The 19,455-nt window shown below is 39.4% G+C and overlaps 1 protein-coding gene across 6 annotated transcripts in view; it reads left to right on the forward strand.

Moving 5' to 3' along the window:
• Positions 1-14,641, forward strand: part of USP18 (ubiquitin specific peptidase 18) — a 75,620-nt gene extending 60,979 nt beyond the window's left edge. For all 6 annotated transcript variants that reach the window (XM_077871782.1, XM_077871783.1, XM_077871777.1 and 3 more), the window contains one exon: positions 14,004-14,641. In XM_077871782.1, coding sequence (XP_077727908.1) covers positions 14,004-14,049 — 46 coding nt within the window. In that variant the 3' untranslated portion in view covers positions 14,050-14,641. The remainder of the gene's footprint in view (positions 1-14,003) is intronic.
• Positions 14,642-19,455: the final 4,814 nt, after the last annotated feature.

The following is a 19,455-nucleotide window of genomic DNA, read 5'->3' on the forward strand; positions in this document are numbered from 1 at the left end:
AAAAATGTTGATGGTGTTTTGATAGGGATTTCATTGAACATGTAGATTGTTTTGTGTAGCATAGACATTTTAACAATATTTGTTCTTCCAACCCATGAGCGTGGAATATTTTTCCATGTCTTTGTGTCTTTATCAATTTCTTTCATGAATATTCTATAGTTTTTGGAGTAAGATCCTTTCCCTCATTGGTTAGGTTTTTTTTCTAGGTATCTTGTGGGTTTTGATGCATTTGAAAATGGGATAGATTCCTTGATTTCTCTTTCTTCTGCCTCATTGTTAGTGTATAGAAGAAATGCAACTGATTTCTGTGCATTGATTTTATATCCTTCCCCATTGTTGAATTGCTGTATGAGTTCTAGCAATTTTGGATGCTGTCTTTTGGGTTTTCTACATAGAGTATCATGTCATCTGCAAAGAGTGGAATTTGACTTTTTCTTTTCCAGTTTGAATGCCTTTTCTTTATTTTTTTAATCTGATTTCTGAGGCTAGGGCTTCCAGTACTATGTTCAACAAAAATGGTGGGAGTGGGCATCTCTGTTGTATTCCTGACCTTAGTGGAAAAGCTCTTAGTTTTTCCACATTGAGAATTATATTCACTGTGGGCTTTTCATAAATGGCTTTTATGATATTGAGGTGTGTTCCCTCTACCCTAACAATGTGGAGAGTTTTAATAAAGAAATTGTTTTTTTCTTTGAAACACTTTGAAACAATTGTCAATTGTTTTTTCTGCATCTATTGAGAGGATAATATGGTTATTGTCCTTTCTTTTATTAATGTGGTGTATCACATTGATTGATTTGCAGATGTTGAACCATCCTTGTATCCTAGGAATAAATTCCATTTGTTCTGGTGAATAATCCTTTTAATATACATTTATTGGCTAGTATCTTGGTAAGTATTTTGACATTAATGTTTGTCAGACATATTGGTCTGTAATTCTCCTTTTTGATAGGGTCTTTGTGTCTGGTTTTGGGGTCAAGGTAATGCTGGCCTCATAGAATGAGTTTGGAAATTGTTTTCCATTTCTATTTTTTGAAACAACTTCAGAATAATAGGTATTAGCTGTTCTTTAACTGTTTGGTAGAATTCCCCTGGGAAGCCATCTGTCCCTGGACTCTTGTTTCTTGGTAGGGGTTTGATGATTGCTTCAAATTCCTTGATGGTTATTGGTCTGTTCAGGTTTTCTATTTTTTCCTGTTTCAGTTTTGATAATTTGTAGGTTTCCAGCAATGCATCCATTTCTTCCAGATTGCCTAATTTGTTGGTGTATAGTTGCTCACAATATGTTCGTATAATTGTTTGTATTTCTTTGGTGGTTGTTGTGATCTCTCTTCTTTCATTCATGATTTTATTGATTTGGGGCCTTTCTCTCTTTGTTTTTTGATAAGTCTGGCTAGGGGTTTATCCATCTTGTTAAATCTGTCAAAGAACCAGCTCTTACTTTCATTGATCTGTTCTATTTTTCTTTTGGTTTCTATATCACTGATTTCTGTTCTAATCTTTATTATTTCTCTTATGCTTGATGTAGGCTTTATTTGCTGTTATTTATCCAGCTCCTTTAGATGTAAGGTTAGGTTGTATATTTGAGACCTTTCTTGTTTCTTGAGAAATGCTTCTATTGCTATATACTTCCCTCTAGGACCACCTTTGCTGCATCAAAAAGGTTTTCATTTCCTTGTTTCCATGCGTTAAAAAAATATTCTTTAATTTCTTGGTCAACCCATTCCTAATCTTTTGTAAGATGCTCTTTAATCTCCAGGCATTTGTTTTCTTTCAAATTTTCTCTTGTGATTGAGTTCAAATTATAAAGCATTGTGGTCTGAAAATATGCAGGGAATAATCCCAATATTTGGTACTGGTTGAGACCTGATTTGTGACCCAATTTGTGATTTATTATGGAGAATATTCCATGTGCACTGGAGAAGAATATGTATTCTGTTGCTTTAGGATGGAATGCTCTGAACGTACCTGTGAAGTTTATCTGGTACAGTGTGTTATTCAAAGCCCTTGTTTCCTTTTGATCTCCTTAGATGATATCCCCATTGCTGTGAGTGAGATGTTAAAGTCCTCGGCTATTAATGCATTATTACCAATATGCTTCTTTAAATTTGTTATGAATTGATTTATATATGTGGCTACTCCCAAGTTACGGGATAAATATTTACAATTGTTAGATCCTCTTTTGGATAGGCCCTTTTATTATGATATAGTGTTCTTCTTCATATCTTTTTTTATAATAATAAATTTATTTTTTATTGGTGTTCAATTTGCCAACATACAGAATAACACCCAGTGCTCATCCCGTCAAGTGCCCCCATCAGTGCCCGTCACCATTCACCCCCAACCCCCGCCCTCCTCCCCTTCCACCACCCCTAGTTCGTTTCCCAGATTTAGGAGTCTTCTATGTTCTGTCTCCTTTCTGATATTTCCTTTTTTTTTAATAAATTAATTTTTATTGGTGTTCAATTTACCAACATACAGAATAACAGCCAGTGCTCATCCTGTCAAGTGCCCCCCTCAGTACCCATCACCCATTAATCCCCACCACCTGCCCTCCTCCCCTTCCACCACCCCTAGTTCGTTTCCCAGAATTAGGAGTCTTTATGTTCTGTCTCCCTTTCTGATATTTCCCACACATTTCTTCTCCCTTCCTTTATATTCCCTTTCACTACTATTTATATTCCCCAAATGCATGAGAACATACACTGTTTGTCCTTCTCCGATTGACTTACTTCACTCAGCACAATACCCTCCAGTTCCATCCACGTTGAAGCAAATGGTGGGTATTTGTTGTTTCTAATGGCTGAGTAATATCCCATTGTATACATAAACCACATCCTCTTTATCCATTCATCCTTCGATGGACACCGAGGCTCCTTCCACAGTTTGGCTATTGTGGCCATTGCTGCTCTGAACATCGGGGTGCAGGTGTCCCGGCGTTTCATTGCATCTGAATCATTGGGGTAAATCCCCAACAGTGCAATTGCTGGGTCGTAGGGCAGGTCTATTTTTGACTCTTTGAGGAACCTCCACACAGTTTTCCAGAGTGGCTGCACCAGTTCACATTCCCACCAAGAGTGCAAGAGGGTTCCCCTTTTTCCACATCCTCTCCAACATTTGTGGTTTCCTGCCTTGTTAATTTTCCCCATTCTCACTGGTGTGAGGTGGTATCTCATTGTGGTTTGGATTTGTATTTCCCTGATGGCAAGGGATGCGGAGCATTTTCTCATGTGTGTGTTGGCCATGTCTATGTCTTCCTCTGGGAGATTTCTGTTCATGTCTTTTGCCCATTTCATGATTGGATTGTTTGTTTCTTTGGTGTTGAGTTTAATCAGTTCTTTATAGATCTTGGAAACTAGCCCTTTATCTGATATGTCATTTGGAAATATCTTCTCCCATTCTGTAGGTTGTCTTTTAGTTTTGTTGACTGTATCCTTTGCTGTGCAAAAGCTTCTTATCTTGATGAAGTCCCAATAGTTCATTTTGCTTTTGTTTCTTTTGCCTTCGTGGATGTATCTTGCAAGAAGTTACTGTGGCTTGGTTCAAAAAGGGTGTTGCCTGTGTTCTCCTCTAGGATTTTGATGGAATCTTGTCTCACATTTAGATCTTTCATCCATTTTGAGATTATCTTTGTGTATGGTGCAAGAGAGTGGTCTAGTTTCATTCTTCTGCATGTGGATGTTCAATTTTCCCAGCACCATTTATTGAAGAGACTGTCTTTCTTCCAGTGGATAGTCTTTCCTCCTTTGTCGAATATTAGTTGACCATAAAATTGATGGTCCACTTCTGGATTCTCTATTCTGTTCCATTGATCTATGTGTCTTTTTTTGTGCCAGTACCACACTGTCTTGATGACCACAGCTTTGTAGTACAACCTGAAATCTGGCATTGTGATGCCCCCAGCTATAGTTTTCTTTTTTTCTTTTTTTTTATTGGTGTTCAATTTACTAACATACAGAATAACCCCCAGTGCCCGTCACCCATTCACTCCCACCCCCCGCCCTCCTCCCCTTCCAACACCCCTAGTTCGTTTCCCAGAGTTAGCAGTCTTTACGTTCTGTCTCCCTTTCTGATATTTCCCAAACATTTCTTCCCCCTTCCCTTATATTCCCTTTCACTATTATTTATATTCCCCAAATGAATGAGAACATATAATGTTTGTCCTTCTCCGACTGGCTTACTTCACTCAGCATAATACCCTCCAGTTCCATCCACGTTGAAGCAAATGGTGGGTATTTGTCATTTCTAATCGCTGAGTAATATTCCATTGTATACATAAACCACATCTTCTTTATCCATTCATCTTTCGTTGGACACCGAGGTTCCTTCCACAGTTTGGCTATCGTAGCCATTGCTGCTATAAACATCGGGGTGCAGGTGTCCCGGCGTTTCACTGCATCTGTATCTTTGGGGTAAATCCCCAGCAGTGCAATTGCTGGGTCGTAGGGCAGGTATATTTTTAACTGTTTGAGGAACCTCCACACAGTTTTCCAGAGTGGCTGCACCAGTTCACATTCCCACCAACAGTGTATGAGGGTTCCCTTTTCTCCACATCCTCTCCAACATTTGTTGTTTCCTGCCTTGTTAATTTTCCCCATTCTCACTGGTGTGAGGTGGTATCTCATTGTGGTTTTGATTTGTATTTCCCTGATGGCAAGTGATGCAGAGCATTTTCTCATGTGCATGTTGGCCATGTCTATGTCTTCCTCTGTGAGATTTCTGTTCATGTCTGTTGCCTATAGTTTTCTTTTTTAAAATTCCCCTGGTTATTCAGGGTCTTTTCTGATTCCACACAAATCTTGAAATAATTTGTTCTAACTCTCTGAAGAAAGTCCATGGTATTTTTTAAAATTTTTATTTATTTATGATAGTCACACACAGGGAGAGAGAGGCAGAGACACAGGCAGAGGGAGAAGCAGGCTCCATGCACTGGGAGCCTGACGTGAGATTTGATCCCGGGTCTCCAGGATCGCGCACTGGGCCAAAGGCAGGCGCCAAACCCCTGCACCACCCAGGGATCCCAAGTCCATGGTATTTTGATAGGGATTGCATTAAACGTGTAATTTTCCCTGGGTAACATTGACATTTTCACAGTATTAATTCTGCCAGTCCATGAGCATGGAATATTTTTCCATCTCTTTGTGTCTTCCTCAATTTCTTTCAGAAGTGTTCTATAGTTTTGAGGGTATAGATCCTTTACCTCTTTGGTGAGGTTTATTCCTAGGTATCTTATGCTTTTGGGTGCAATTGTAAATGGGATTGACTCCTTAATTTCTCTTTCTTCAGTCTCATTGTTAGTGTTTAGAAATGCCACTGACTTCTGGGCATTGATTTTGTATCCTGCCACACTGCCAAATTGCTGTATGAGTTCTAGCAATCTTGGGGTGGAGTCTTTTGGATTTTCTATGTAGAGTATCATGTCATCGGTGAAGAGGGAGAGTTTGACTTCTTCTTTGCCCATTTGAATGCCTTTAATGTCTTTTTGTTACCTGATTGCTGAGGCTAGGACTTGTAGTACTATGTTGAATAGCAGTGGTGAGAGTGGACATCCCTGTCTTGTTCCTGATCTTAGGGGAAAGGCTCCCAGTGCTTCCCCATTGAGAATGATATTTGCTGTGGGCTTTACGTAGATGGCTTTTAAGATGTTGAGGAATGTTCCTTCTATCCCTACACTCTCAAGAGTTTTGATCAGGAATGGATGCTGCATTTTGTCAAATGCTTTCTCTGCATCAATTGAGAGGATCATATGGTTTTTGGTTTTTCTCTTGCTGATATGATGAATCACATTGATTGTTTTAGGAATGTTGAACTAGTAGCCTTGCGTCCCGGGGATGAATCCTACTTGGTCATGGTGAATAATCTTCTTAATGTATGTTGTATCCTATTGGCTAGTATCTTGTTGAGAATTTTTGCATCCATGTTCATCAGGGATATTGGTCTATAATTCTCCTTTTTGGTGGGATCTTTGTCTGGTTTTGGAATTAAGGTGATGCTGGCCTCATAGGACTAGTTTGGAAGTATTCCATCTCTTTCTATCTTTCCAAACAGCGTTAGTAGAATAGGTATGGTTTCTTCTTTAAACATTTGATAGAATTCCCCAGGGAAGTCATCTGGCCCTGGACTTTTGTGTCTTGGGAGCTTTTTGATGACTGCTTCAATTTCCTCCCTGGTTATTGGCATGTTCAGGTTTTCTATTTCTTCCAGTTCCAGTTTTGGTAGTTTGTGGCTTTCCAGAAATGTGTCCATATCTCTAGATTGTCTAATTTATTGGTGCATAGCTGTTCATAATGTGTTTTTAAAATCGTTTGTATTCCTTCATGTTGGTAGTGAACTCTCCTTTCTCATTCATGATTTTGTTAATTTGAGTCTTCTCTGTCTTCTGTTTAATAAGGCTGGCTAATGGTTTATCTATCTTATTAATTCTTTCAAAGAACTAATTCCTGGTTTTGTTGATCTGTTCCACAGTTTTTCTGGTCTCTATTTCATTGAGTTCTGCTCAAATCTTTATTAACTCTGTTTTTCTGCTGGGTGTAGGATCTATTTGCTGTTTTTTCTTTAGCTCCTTTAGGTGTAAGGTTAGCTTTTGTATTTGAGTTCTTTCCAGTTTTTGAATGGATGCTTGTATTGCGATGTATTTCCCCCTCAGGACTGCTTTTGCTGTATCCCAAAGATTTTCAATGGTTGTATCTTCATTCTCAATAGTTTCCATGAATCTTTTTAATTCTTCCTTATTTTCCTGGTTGACTCTTTCATCTTTTAGCAAGATGGTCCTTAACCTCCACGTGTTTGAAATCCTTCCAAACTTCTTGTTGTGATTTAGTTCTAATTTCAAGGTGTTATGGTCGGTCTGAGAATATGCAGGGGAAGATCCCAATCTTTTGGTATTGGTTCAGATCTGATTTGTGACCCAGTATGTTGTCTATTCTGGGGAAAGTTCCATGTGCACTTGAGAAGAATGTGTATTCAGTTGCGTTTGGATGTAAAGTTCGATAGATATCTGTGAAATCCACCTGATCCAGTGTATCATTTAAAGCTCTTGTTTCTTGGAGACATTGTGCTTAGAAGACCTATCGAGGGTAGAAAGCACTAGATTGAAGTCTCCTACTATTAGTGTATTATTATCTAAGTATGTCTTAACTTTGGTTATTAATTGATATATTTGGCAGCTCCCACATTCGGGGCATATATATTGAGGATTGTTAAGTCCTCTTGTTGGATAGATCCTTTAAGTATGAGATAGTGTCCCTCTTCATCTCTCACTACAATCTTCAGGGTAAATTTTAGTTTATCTGATATAAGGATGGCTACCCCTGCTTTCTTTTGAGGACCATTTGAATGGTAAATGGTTCTCCAACCTTTTATTTTCAGGCTGTAGGTGTCCTTCTGTCTAAAATGAGTCTCTTGTAGACAGCAAATAGATGGGTCCTGCTTTTTTATCCAGTCTGATACCCTGCGCCAATGATGGGGTCATTAAGCACGTTTACGCTCAGAGTTACTATTGAAAGATATGAGTTTAGTGTTATCATGATATCTATTCAGTCCCTGTTTTTGTGGATTGTTCCATTGGACTTCCTCTTTCTATTACAGAATCCCCCTTAGTATTTCTTGCACAGCTGGCTTCGTGGTCACATATTCTTTCAGTTTCTGCCTATCTTGGAAGCTCTTTATCTCTCCTTCTATTCTGAATGAGAGCCTTGCTAGATAAAGTATCCTTGGCTGCAGGTTTTTCTCATTAAGGACCCTGAATATATTTTGCCAGCCCTTTCTGGCCTACCAGGTCTCTGTGGGGAGGTCTGCTGTTAATCTAATATTTCTCCCCATAAAATTTAGATATTTCTTGTCTCTTGCTGCTTTAAGGATCTTCCCTTTTTCTTTTGAATTTGCAAGTTTCACTATTAAATGTCGAGGTTTTTAGTGGTTTTTATTGATTTTAGGGGGGGATCGCTCTATTTCCTGGATATGAATGCCTGTTTCCCTCTCTAAATTAGGGAAGTTGTGAGCTCTGATTTGTTAAAATACATATTCTGGACTTCTGTCCATTTCAGCACCCTCGGGAACCCGAATTATTATTACTTTTTTAAATAAATTATTTTTTTATTGGTGTTCAATTTAACAACATACAGAATAACACCCAGTGCTCATCCCGTCAAGTGCCCCCCTCAGTGCCCATCACCCATTCACCCCCATCCCCCGCCCTCCTCCCCTTCCACCACCCCTAGTTCATTTCCCAGAGTTAGGAGTCTTTATGTTCTGTCTCCCTTTCTGATATTTCCACACATTTCTTCTCCCTTCCCTTCTATTCCCTTTCACTATTATTTATATTCCCCAAATGAATGAGAACATACACTGTCCTTCTCTGATTGACTTACTTCACTCAGCATAATACCCTCCAGTTCCATCCACGTTGAAGCAAATGGTGGGTATTTGTCGTTTCTAATGGCTGAGGAATATTCCCTTGTATACATAAACCACATCCTCTTTATCCATTCATCCTTCGATGGACACCGAGGCTCCTTCCACAGTTTGGCTATTGTGGCCATTGCTGCTCTGAACATCGGGGTGCAGGTGTCCCGGCGTTTCATTGCATCTGAATAATTGGGGTAAATCCCCAACAGTGCAATTGCTGGGTCGTAGGGCAGATCTATTTTTGACTCTTTGAGGAACCTCCACACAGTTTTCCAGAGTGGCTGCACCAGTTCACATTCCCACCAAGAGTGCAAGAGGGTTCCCCTTTTTCCACATCCTCTCCAACATTTGTGGTTTCCTGCCTTGTTAATTTTCCCCATTCTCACTGGTGTGAGGTGGTATCTCATTGTGGTTTGGATTTGTATTTCCCTGATGGCAAGGGATGCAGATCATTTTCTATGTGCATGTTGGCCATGTTGATGTCTTCCTCTGTGAGATTTCTCTTCATGTCTTTTGCCCATTTCATGATTGGATTGTTTGTTTCTTTGGTGTTGAGTTTAATCAGTTCTTTATAGATCTTGGAAACTAGCCCTTTATCTGATACGTCATTTGCAAATATCTTCTCCCATTCTGTAGGTTGTCTTTTAGTTTTGTTGACTGTACCCTTTGCTGTACAAAAGCTTCTTATCTTGATGAATTCCCAATAGTTCATTTTTGCTTTTGTTTCTTTTGCATTCGTGGATGAATCTTGCAAGAAGTTACTGTGGCTGAGTTCAAAAAGGGTGTTGCCTATGTTCTCCTCTAGGATTTTGATGGAATCTTGTCTCACATTTAGATCTTTCATCCATTTTGAGTTTATCTTTGTGTATGGTGAAAGAGAGTGGTCTCATTTCATTCTTCTGCATGTGGATGTCCAATTTTCCCAGTACCATTTATTGAAGAGACTGTCTTTCTTCCAATGGATAGTCTTTCCTCCTTTATCGAATATTAGTTGACCATAAAGTTGAGGGTCCACTTCTGGGTTCTCTATTCTGTTCCATTGATCTATGTGTCTGTTTTTGTGCCAGCGGAACCTCAATTAAAAGTAGATTTTTCCTTCTGAGGCTGTCATTTATTTCCCTTAACCTATCCTCATGATCTTTTCATTGTTTTTCTTTTTTCCTCAGTTTCCCTCCTTGACATCAACTTGTCTTCTGTGTCACTCACTCGTTCTTCTACCTCGTTAACCCTCGTCATTAGGACTTCTAGTTTGGATTGCATGTCATTTAAAATTTTTATTTATTTATTTACTATTGTCATACAGAGAGAGAAAGAGAGAGAGAGGCAGAGACACAGGCAGAGGGAGAAGCAGGCTCCATGCACTGGGAGCCCGACGTGGGATTCGATCCCGGGTCTCCAGGATCGCGCCCTGAGCCAAAGGCAGGTGCTATACCGCTGCGCCACCCAGGGATCCCTGGATTGCATCTCATTTAATTGATTTTTAATTTCTGCCTGATTAGATCTAAATTCTGCAATCTTGTAGTCTCTTGAATCCTTATGCTTTTTTCTAGAGCCACCAGTCGCTTTATAATAGTTCTTCTGAATTGGCTTTCTGACATTGAATTGTAATCCAAATTTTGTAACTCTGTTGGAGAAAGGACTGTTTCTGATTCTTTCTTTTGAGGTGAATTTTTCTTTGTAGTCATTTTGCTCAATGCAGAGTGGCCAAAAACAAGTTGTACTTGATAGAAGGGCAAACTCTTCTCACTGTAGCATTCCAGCTGTTCTCTCTTTAGATCTCAGGTCGAATTCATAGGTTTTCAGAATGATTTGAAAGTTGTCTAGGTAATTTGGTGGGGACAGGTGACTTGGGGAATCCTACTTTTCCGCCATCTTGCCACCTACTCCCGGAGGTGCCTTTGGATCTAAAATGTGTCTCTTACACACAGCATATGAATGGATCTTGCTTGTTTTATTTTTTTAACCCAATCTGATATCCTATGTCTTTTGGTGGAGCATTTAGTCCACTTCTATTTAGATTAATTACTGAAAGACATAAATTTCGTGCCATCGTTTTTTTAAATTTCATTTTATTGGAGTTCAATTTGCCAACATATAGCATAATACCCAGTGCTCATCCCATCAAGTATCCCGCTCAGTGCCCATCACCCACTCACCCCCACCCCCCGCCCACCTCCCTTTCCACCACCCCTTGTTCGTTTCCCAGAGTTAGGAGTCTCTCATATTCGGTCTCCCTCTCTAATATTTCCCATTCATTTTCTCTCCTTTCCCCTTTATTCCCTTTAGCTATTTTTTATATTCCCCCAAATGAATGAGACCATATGTTTGTCTTTCTCCGATTGACATATTTCACTTAGTATAACCCTCCAGTTCCATCCATGTCGAAGCAAATGGTGGGTATTTGTCATTTCTAATGGCTGAGTAATATTCCATTGTATACATAGACCACATCTCTTTATCCATTCATCTTTCAATGGACACCAAGGCTCCTTCCACAATTTAGTGCCATTGTATTACCTGTAAAATTGCTGCTTCTGTAGATTGTTTCTGTTCCTTTCTTATCTGTGTTACTTTTAGGCTCTCTCTTTCTGAAAGGATCCCCTTTAATATTTCTTGCAAGACTGGTTTAGTGATCCAAATTCTTTTAGCATACGTTTGTCCTGCAAAATCTTTATCTCTCCTTGTATTCTGAATGACAGCCTTGCTGGATAAAGTATTCTCAGCTGCATATTTTTCCCATTTAACAAGTTGAATTTATCATGCCAGTCCTTTCTGGCTTGCCAGGTCTCTGTGGATAAGTCTGCTGTCAGCCTTATGTTTCTATCCTTGTAGATTAAGGACGTTTTGTCCTGAGCTGCTTTCAAGAGTTTCCGTTTGTCTTTGAAATATTCAAGCTTCAGTATTGTATTTCGAGGTGTTGATCTGTTTTTATTGATTTTGGTTCTCTGTGTCTCCTGCAGAATACTTGTTTCCTTCTCTAGATTAGAGAAGTTCTCAGCTATAATTTTGCTCAAATAAACTGTCTGCCCTCCCTCTTTCTTCTTTCTCTGGCATGCCAAATATTCTCATATTATTTCACTTTGTGGTGTTACTTATCTCTTGAATTCTCTCCTTCATGATCCAGTAGTTATTTCTCTCTCTTTTTCTCATTTATTAAATTTTCCATCATTTTGTTCTGTATCAGTGACTTTCTCTTCTGCCTCCTTTATCCTAGCAGTTAGAGCCTCCATTTTAAAAAAATCACATCTCAGTTATATCTTTTTTATTTCAACCTGATTAATATTTAGTTTTTTTGTTTCTCCAGAAAGGGGTTCTCCATTGTCTTCTATGCTTTTTTCAAGTCCTGCTAGTATTTTTGTAGTCATTGTCTTGAATTCTAGTTCTGACATCTTACTTATATCCATACTGAATAAGTCCCTAGCTCTTGTTCTCTCTCTCTCTCTCTCTCTCTTTTTTTTTTTTTGGTTGAGTCCTTCTTTTGTCATTGTGTCCGGAGAAGAATAGATGAAAGACAGCACAAAGGATAAAAATGGCAACAATCCAGAAATATATACACTAAACAGCTAAGAAGAGATCAACTAAGAAGCTACAGAAAAGAAGAAAAAAAGGAATAAAATCACACAGAAGGTGAACAAAACAGAGCAATAAATTAGATCCTGCATGTATTTTGATCTATTAGAAAAACTAAATCCCAGAATTGTAAAGAAAGAAAAACTTATGTGTATACAAAAATAAAATTGAATACAGTGAAAGGAAGCCAAAAATTAAAAATAGATATATAAAACATAAATTAAAAAAGGAGTTGCTAAAATAAGAAATCAGTTGGAATGGAAAAAAATTTAAATGAAAAACTAAATCATGAGAAAGAAACATGCTTAGTGCTGGAATTCTGCAGTTCTCTATGATCAGTAAACTTGGTATTATCCAGATGTTCTTACCAATATTCTAGAGCCTGTTGCATTGATTCTCATGTATCTTTGCTTGGGCAGTATTGCGCTCCCTTTGCCAAGGGAACCATGCTCAGTATAATCAGCTCTCAATTGCTCTCTGTGGCTTTTGTTCCCTGAAGGCTTTGAGCACCAATTTGAGGGATGAAAATAAAAATGCTGGTGCCCAAATCTCCAGCCTTGGAGCTGAAAGCTCATGTCCCCCACTCCTCAGTGTGCCCTCAGGGAAAAACAGTTAATCACTCTTGTCTCCCTGGTTTCCTTCCACACTCCAAGCTCACCCAGCCTGTGATGGAACATTTTTATCTCAGGCATGAGACCTTGTTTTGAGTCTCCAACTTTACAAACTCTTGCGGTGGCATGCACCCGCACTGCCTCTCCCATGTCATGGAGGGTGGTCTTGCTGCTGTTCTGCCTCTTGCTGGGCCCCTCCTTGGAGAGTAGTCACCCAACCGTGCAACACTTCATGATTTATGGCAACACCAAACAGAAAACCCACTCCTTGGGCTCACTGTTGGCAGCTGGGTTCCCTGATCCAATGCTTGGGAACTCTTTTGCGCTCAGCCACCCCCATTCTTTTTGTGGCCCTGGGGATCCTGAGACACACTGTTCCACCTAGGATTCTGCCCTCCTTCGCCACCTGAGCACCTTGCAGGCAGGGACGTCCCTCACCAGAGCAGACTTCTAAAGGTTCCAATTTTGCACTCTGCTGCTATTATCACTCTCCAGTATTGTCTTACAGGATTTATCTTCTGATATATCACCTCAGATTCACTTCTCTACACCTCCTACCTTGCAAAGAGTGGTCATTTTTGTATTTGTACATTTGCAGCAATTCTTTTCTTAGATCTCCAGTTGAATTTGCAGATGTTCATAGTGATTTGATAGCTATCTAGATGAATTCCAGGGACCAGGCAAAATTAGGGTCCCCTATTCCTCCGCCATCTTACCTCTCTCCTCCTGGATGAGGTTAAAACAGGGAGACTTTGTAAGTTTTTTTTTAAGTTGAGTTTCTGGGTTAGCAGTGACATTGTATACCAGAGGTGATATTTGAAATGATTTCAGGAGCAGGAGTAGGCCTGATTATGTGAAAAATAATGATGTAGATGAAATTTGTTTTTGAAATCCTCTTATAGTCTTCTGGTTTTTATCTTTTCTTTCTTCTGAACATCTTCCTTAGATGCCCATTCTCTGTCACTTTCTGGTTATCTGTGATCAATTCTCCCTTTATTTAGATCAGTGTTTGGCAAACTTTTTCTGTAAATGGCCAGAGAGTAAATAAGGCTGTATGGGCCATAAAGTCTCTGTTGCAAGTCCTCAACTCTAACCTGTAGCAAGAAGCAGCCACAGACAATACCTCAGTGAATGGGTGTGGCTGTGTTACAGCTAAATTCATTCACAGAAACATGGTGATGTTTGGCTAGTGGGCTGTTGGTTTGTCAACCCCTGACAGAGATGTCACCTAGTAGGAGATTAGTGGCTATTTTTTCAAGTTATCCATTTTCCCCCTCTGAGGTATTGGATAGATGAAGACTTGATCCAACAACCAGAAACTTTTCTGATGCTTGTGCCATCATGAATTAATAAATGGATCCATTGACTATAAATGATTCATCTCTGTTATGCTGATGCATTTTTTTTTCTTTCTAGGCGGGAAACTGCTTACCTTCTGGTTTACATGAAGATTGAGTCCTAATGGATGTACCCTAGACCTTCAGAGACTGACAAAGTTTCATTTTCCTTTCTATCCCTGGATTTGCTGACTCTTTCGAGATTTTGCAGTGAGAAGAAATATCATTTTCAAATTGTGTAAACTTTACATATAATCAGGGGTAATTATCAAATATTCGACAGTGACTTTGCATGGGTCTTGATTGGCCAGAATGGAGACTTCCACCTGTGGACCCCAGTCATATGGCTGGAGCAGGGGCCTGAATGCTGCCTGCTGTGGAAGGCATCAGTTCTTTAGTTAGGGGAGTGCAAGAGTCCACACGCCCCTGGAGGAGGAGAAACCAGGCCAAAAGTGGTAGTGGGAGGCTCTCAGGTGGCAAGGGGCAGTGGTAGGGATGTATTTCTGTATTTTACAGCTAGCGTGACTGTCCTGGTATGTACTGGCAGGATATTACATTTGTTTATGATTTAAAACAATTTTAGAACCCATATCAGTTCTGTGAAAGTCAAGTGTTTTTTAATTGTTATTCATTTATTTGACAAATATGTATTGATCACCTGCTCTCCATAAGATGGTGTGCTAGGCACCAGAGTGAATAAAGGTCTTTTTCTCAGAAGGAGTTTGCAGTTTAATGAGGGGGGAGTGTGATTAAATACATCAAAAAACTTAAGGTCTACAGAATTTAAAGACAGAAAATGCTACAGAAATTCAAAGGACAGTAAAATATTTCTATTGTGGATGGAAAGAGAGATAGGATGGAGGATAATCTGTTCACACGAGTAAACATACTCAATGGCATAGCTTAAAAAGGCAAGGTTCAAGATTCAAAGATTACCCACAAACCTGGCTTCCCTCTACCAAGGAAACAGTGGAGACTGATAAGGCTGGTGGGTAGGTAGCGCTCAGAATGGAGAAGGTCTTAAGTAAGAAGTTTGGATCTAATTTAATAGGTAATGAAGAAGTGTTGAAGGGGTTCAAAGAGGAAAGGAACATATGGTGCTTTTGGCTGTTGGGGGCTGGTGACATGAATTAGAGACAGAGATGGTACTGTGAATGGAAAGGTGTTCATAGTCACTAGAGCCATTTTGAAGAAAGAATGTATGTGGACAGCAAGAGAAAAAGGGCCCAGGCAGGACTCCAGTACCAACCAGGAAGGTGAGGAGGGTAGACATTACTATCCCCATTTTACAAAAGAAGAAATTGAAACATTCAGATGTTTAATGACTTGCTCAAGATTTCATACTTGATAAATGGCAGAGTCAAAACTTCCAACATAAAATGTGGATAATTTATTTTTATTGGCAAAAAGTTAGCAATGCAATAATAAACTCTCAATGTAAAATGTTCAAGCATATAGAAATACATAGAATCTCTTCCTTAGAGCAAACCATTGTTAAACAGGTATATAATTAGCTTCCTAGAACTACCATAACAAGTTATCACAAAATGAGTGGCTTAAAACCACAGGATTTTTTCTCTCTTACAGTTCAGAAAGCTAGAAGTTCAAAGTAAAGTATTGGCAAAGTTGGTTCCTTCCGGCACCTCTGAGGGAGGTTCCATGCTTCTCTCCTAATTTCTGGTGGTTGCCAGTAGGCCTTGTCATTCATTGACTGGTATCTAATGTCACACCATGTCTCCATCTTCACATGGCCTTTTTCCTGTATGTCTTCATATGACCTTTGTATACCAATCATTGCATTGAGGGCCCACCCTAATCCACTGTGACCTCATTTTTACTTAGCTGATTATATCTGTGAAGACTCTGTTTCCATATAAGTTCACATTTTAGAGTTCCAGAAAGACATGAATTTTTGTGAGACACTATATAATGCAGTACAAGGTGTGTATGTCAACAGGCTGTTTTCTATGCATTTGCATACATATATCACTTATATGATTTTTACATAATAAATTATTCATTTAACAGTGCCCTAGAAAATCCTCTTGCAAAAGTTGTGTTTTATTCCATAGATAGAGTATTATATTTTTAGATTCCCATCTATTGGTGAATGTTAAGGGCATTTCAATTTCTTTAGTATTTAAAAAATGCAGAATAAATGACCACCTTTAGACATATTTTTTGTGCATGTATAAATATTTCTGTGGGTACTGAGAAGTGAAATTATTTAGGTCAAGGACATGAGTATCTAGGGCAGCCCGCGTGGCTCAGCGGTTTAGCGCCGCCTTCAGCCCAGGGCCTGATCCTGGTGGGATTGAGTCCCATGTCAGGCTCCCTGCATGGAGCCTGCTTCTCCCTCTGCCTGTGTCTCTGCCTCTCTCTCTCTCTCTTTCTCCCTGTGTCTCTCATGCATGAATAAATAAATACAAATCTTTAAAAAAAGGACATGAGTATCTAAAAATAGTAATAGATACTGCTAAATTGATGCTGATTAACATCAGTTACTTTTGGGCGTCTTTTTTCTTAAAGTAGGCTCCATGCCCAGCAATGGAGACCACCATGGGGCTTGAACTCCTCACACTGAGATCAAGAGCTAAGCTTAGAATAAGAGTCAGATGCTTAACCAACTGAACCATCCAGGTGCTCCTAGGCTTCTTCTTTCCCAAGTTTTTATTTAAATTCCAGTTAACATGAGGAAGAGCCAAGATGGTGGAAGAGTAGGGGTCCTCATTTCAGCTAGTTCCCTCAATTTAGCTAGATGACTATCAAGCTATCTTGAACACATATGAATTCAACTTGAGATGTAAGGAAAGAATGGCTGGAACTCTACAAATAGAGAAGTGCCCACTTTTTGTAAGGTAGGACTGAGAAGAGAAAGGGGAGAGAGAGCCTTTGTAAGCTGCCACAGAAAAGTGATGCAGCCCTGGAGCTCAAAATCAGGACCTATAGAAATCTCCTGTGAGAGATTTCCCTGCCTGAAAGGTGTGCAGTGGTGAAGTGGGGCAGAATTGCAGGTGGGACAATGGGGTCTCAATATCCCAGGAGCCACAGAAAGAACAGGGGTGCCTGATCCAGCATAGTTCCCAAACACTGGAGCAGGAAATGAGTTTAGGTTAGCTAGCTGGGAGGGGGCTCTCAGCATGTTTTTCCATAAATCACAAACTGTTATGTAGGGGATTGAGTGACCACTCTCAGTGTTGGGTCCCTCCAAAGGACTGCAGTGCATCAACACTCTGCCTTTTCCAGGAGTGTTGGAGTTGTACACACTTCATCGGATGAATGCTCTTAGTGCCAGGGCCCTGCAATGGACAGAAAGGAGATGACCCTCTGCTTCCTCAAGGAGGGGCTGAGTGGGTGTTTGCACAAGGGGGCAAAAGCTCTCCTTACCAGAGCCCTGCAAATTGCACAAATCAGTGTTCCTCTGCCTTCTTTCAGGTAGGATCTTGGTGGGTGGCCAACAGGAATCTGCAGAGTCTGGCACACACTCCAATCTTGTAGTTCTGAGTCTAGATCGGGTGCAGCTATTTTTATTTTCACCCTCTAAAGAGGCACAGAAAGCCTTCAGGGGACAAAAGCCATACACACACACACACACACACACAAAAAAAAAAAAAACACTGAGCCCGGCTCCCTGGCAAGTAGTGGTGCAACTCTACCCAGGCACACACACCTGAGAATCAGTGCAGCAGGCCCCTCCCCCAGAGAACCAGCTGGAAGAATAGATGCAAAGCAAGTTTACTGACCAAAAAGGACTGTAAAACTCCAGGGCTAGGGGGAAATAGTATATAGAACTTGAGTTTTTTTCTTATAATTTGTTTACCTTTCAGTTAAAAATATTCCACTTTCTTTTCCCTTTTCAACTAGTTTCTTATCAACTTTTTGTTTTTAAGTTTTTTTTTTAAAAAACTTTCATATTTTACAACTACATGTTATGGATATATTCTTCGTTTTTGGCTTCCTTTCACTGTATTCATTTAAAAAAAATTTTTTATTGGAGTTCAATTTGCCAACATACAGCATAACCCCCAGGGCTCATCCCGCCAAGTGCCCCCCTCCCTTTCACTGTATTCAATTTTATTTTTGTATATATACAGTTTTTTGCTTCCTTTATAATTTTGAATTTTAGTATCTTCTAACACAGAGACCAAAATATATTCAGGACCAACTGGATCACCCTGTTTTGTCCATTCTGTGAGATTATATCCTGCCCTGTGCAGTTTCTTCTTCTTCTTCTTCTTCTTCTTCTTCTTCTTCTTCTTCTTCTTCTTCTTCTTCTTCTTCTTCTTCTTCTTCTTCTTCTTCTTCTTCTTCTTCTTCTTCTTCTTCTTCTTCTTCTTCTTCTTCTTCTTCTTCTTCTTCTTCTTCTTCTTCTTCTTTCTTCTTTCTTCTTCTTTTCTTCTTCTTCTTTTTTGTTTTATCTTTGTCTTTGTCTTTTTTATTTTCCTGTTCCTTACCTCTTCAGATTTATCTAGTGTGCATTTTGCTTAGGGTGTGGTTGATATTTTTTATTCTGTTCACTCATACAGTCCTTCTTCATTAGACAAAATGACTAGACAACAAAAGAAAGAATCAGACCTAATGGATATGGAGTTGAGTAAAATGTCGGAGAAGGAGTTCATAACAATTTTAGTTACAGGTTGGGCTTGAAAAAAAATCATAGGGGGATCCCTGGGTAGCTCAGTGGTTTGGCGCCTGCCTTCGGCCCAGGGCATGATCCTGGAGTCCCAGGATCAAGTCCCAAGTCAGGCTCCCTGCGTGGAGCCTGCTTCTCCCTCTGCCTGTGTCTCTGCCTCTCTCTCTCTCTGTTTCTCTCATGAATAAATAATAAAATAAAATCTTTTAAAAAAGAAAAAAAAATTATAAAACACTTAACGAGAAGAGCACTGGGTGTTATACTATATGTTGGCAAAATGAACTCCAATAAAAAACATACAAAAAAGAAAAAATCATAAAAGACTGTAGAGAATCTTTTCACCCAGAAATGAGATCTAATCATACTGAGATTAAATATACTCTGAGATGCAGTCTAAAATGAATGCTCTAACAGGGTAAATGAGAAGAAGAGAGAATAAGTGACATAGAAGACAAGTTGATGGAAAGGAAGTAAACTGAGGAAAAGAGAGAAAAACAATAACCCATGAGGAGAGGCTCTGAGAGATAATTGATGGTATGAAAAAAATCTGAATTATTGGAATTTATGAGAGTGCAGAGAGAGAGAGAGACAGAGGGCCAGAGGTATACTTGAGCAAATCATAGCTGAGAACTTCCCTAGTCTGGGGAAGCAAGTAGGCATTCATATTCAAGAGGTAGAGAGGACCCCTCCCAAAATCAATAAAAATAGAGCAACACTCTGACATATAATAGTAAAGCTTACAAATTTCAGAGAAAAAAAGAAAATCCTGAAAGAGACAAGATATTCCTAACATACAGAGGAAGAAATATTAGATAAACATAATATTAGATAAAATTAGATGTTCAGGAAATACAATAGCACTAAATTAATTTCTTTCAATAGTTACTCTGAACCTGAA

This window comes from Canis aureus, chromosome 25 (genome assembly GCF_053574225.1).
Source record: "Canis aureus isolate CA01 chromosome 25, VMU_Caureus_v.1.0, whole genome shotgun sequence".
In the NCBI taxonomy this organism is placed as follows: Eukaryota; Metazoa; Chordata; class Mammalia; order Carnivora; family Canidae; genus Canis; species Canis aureus.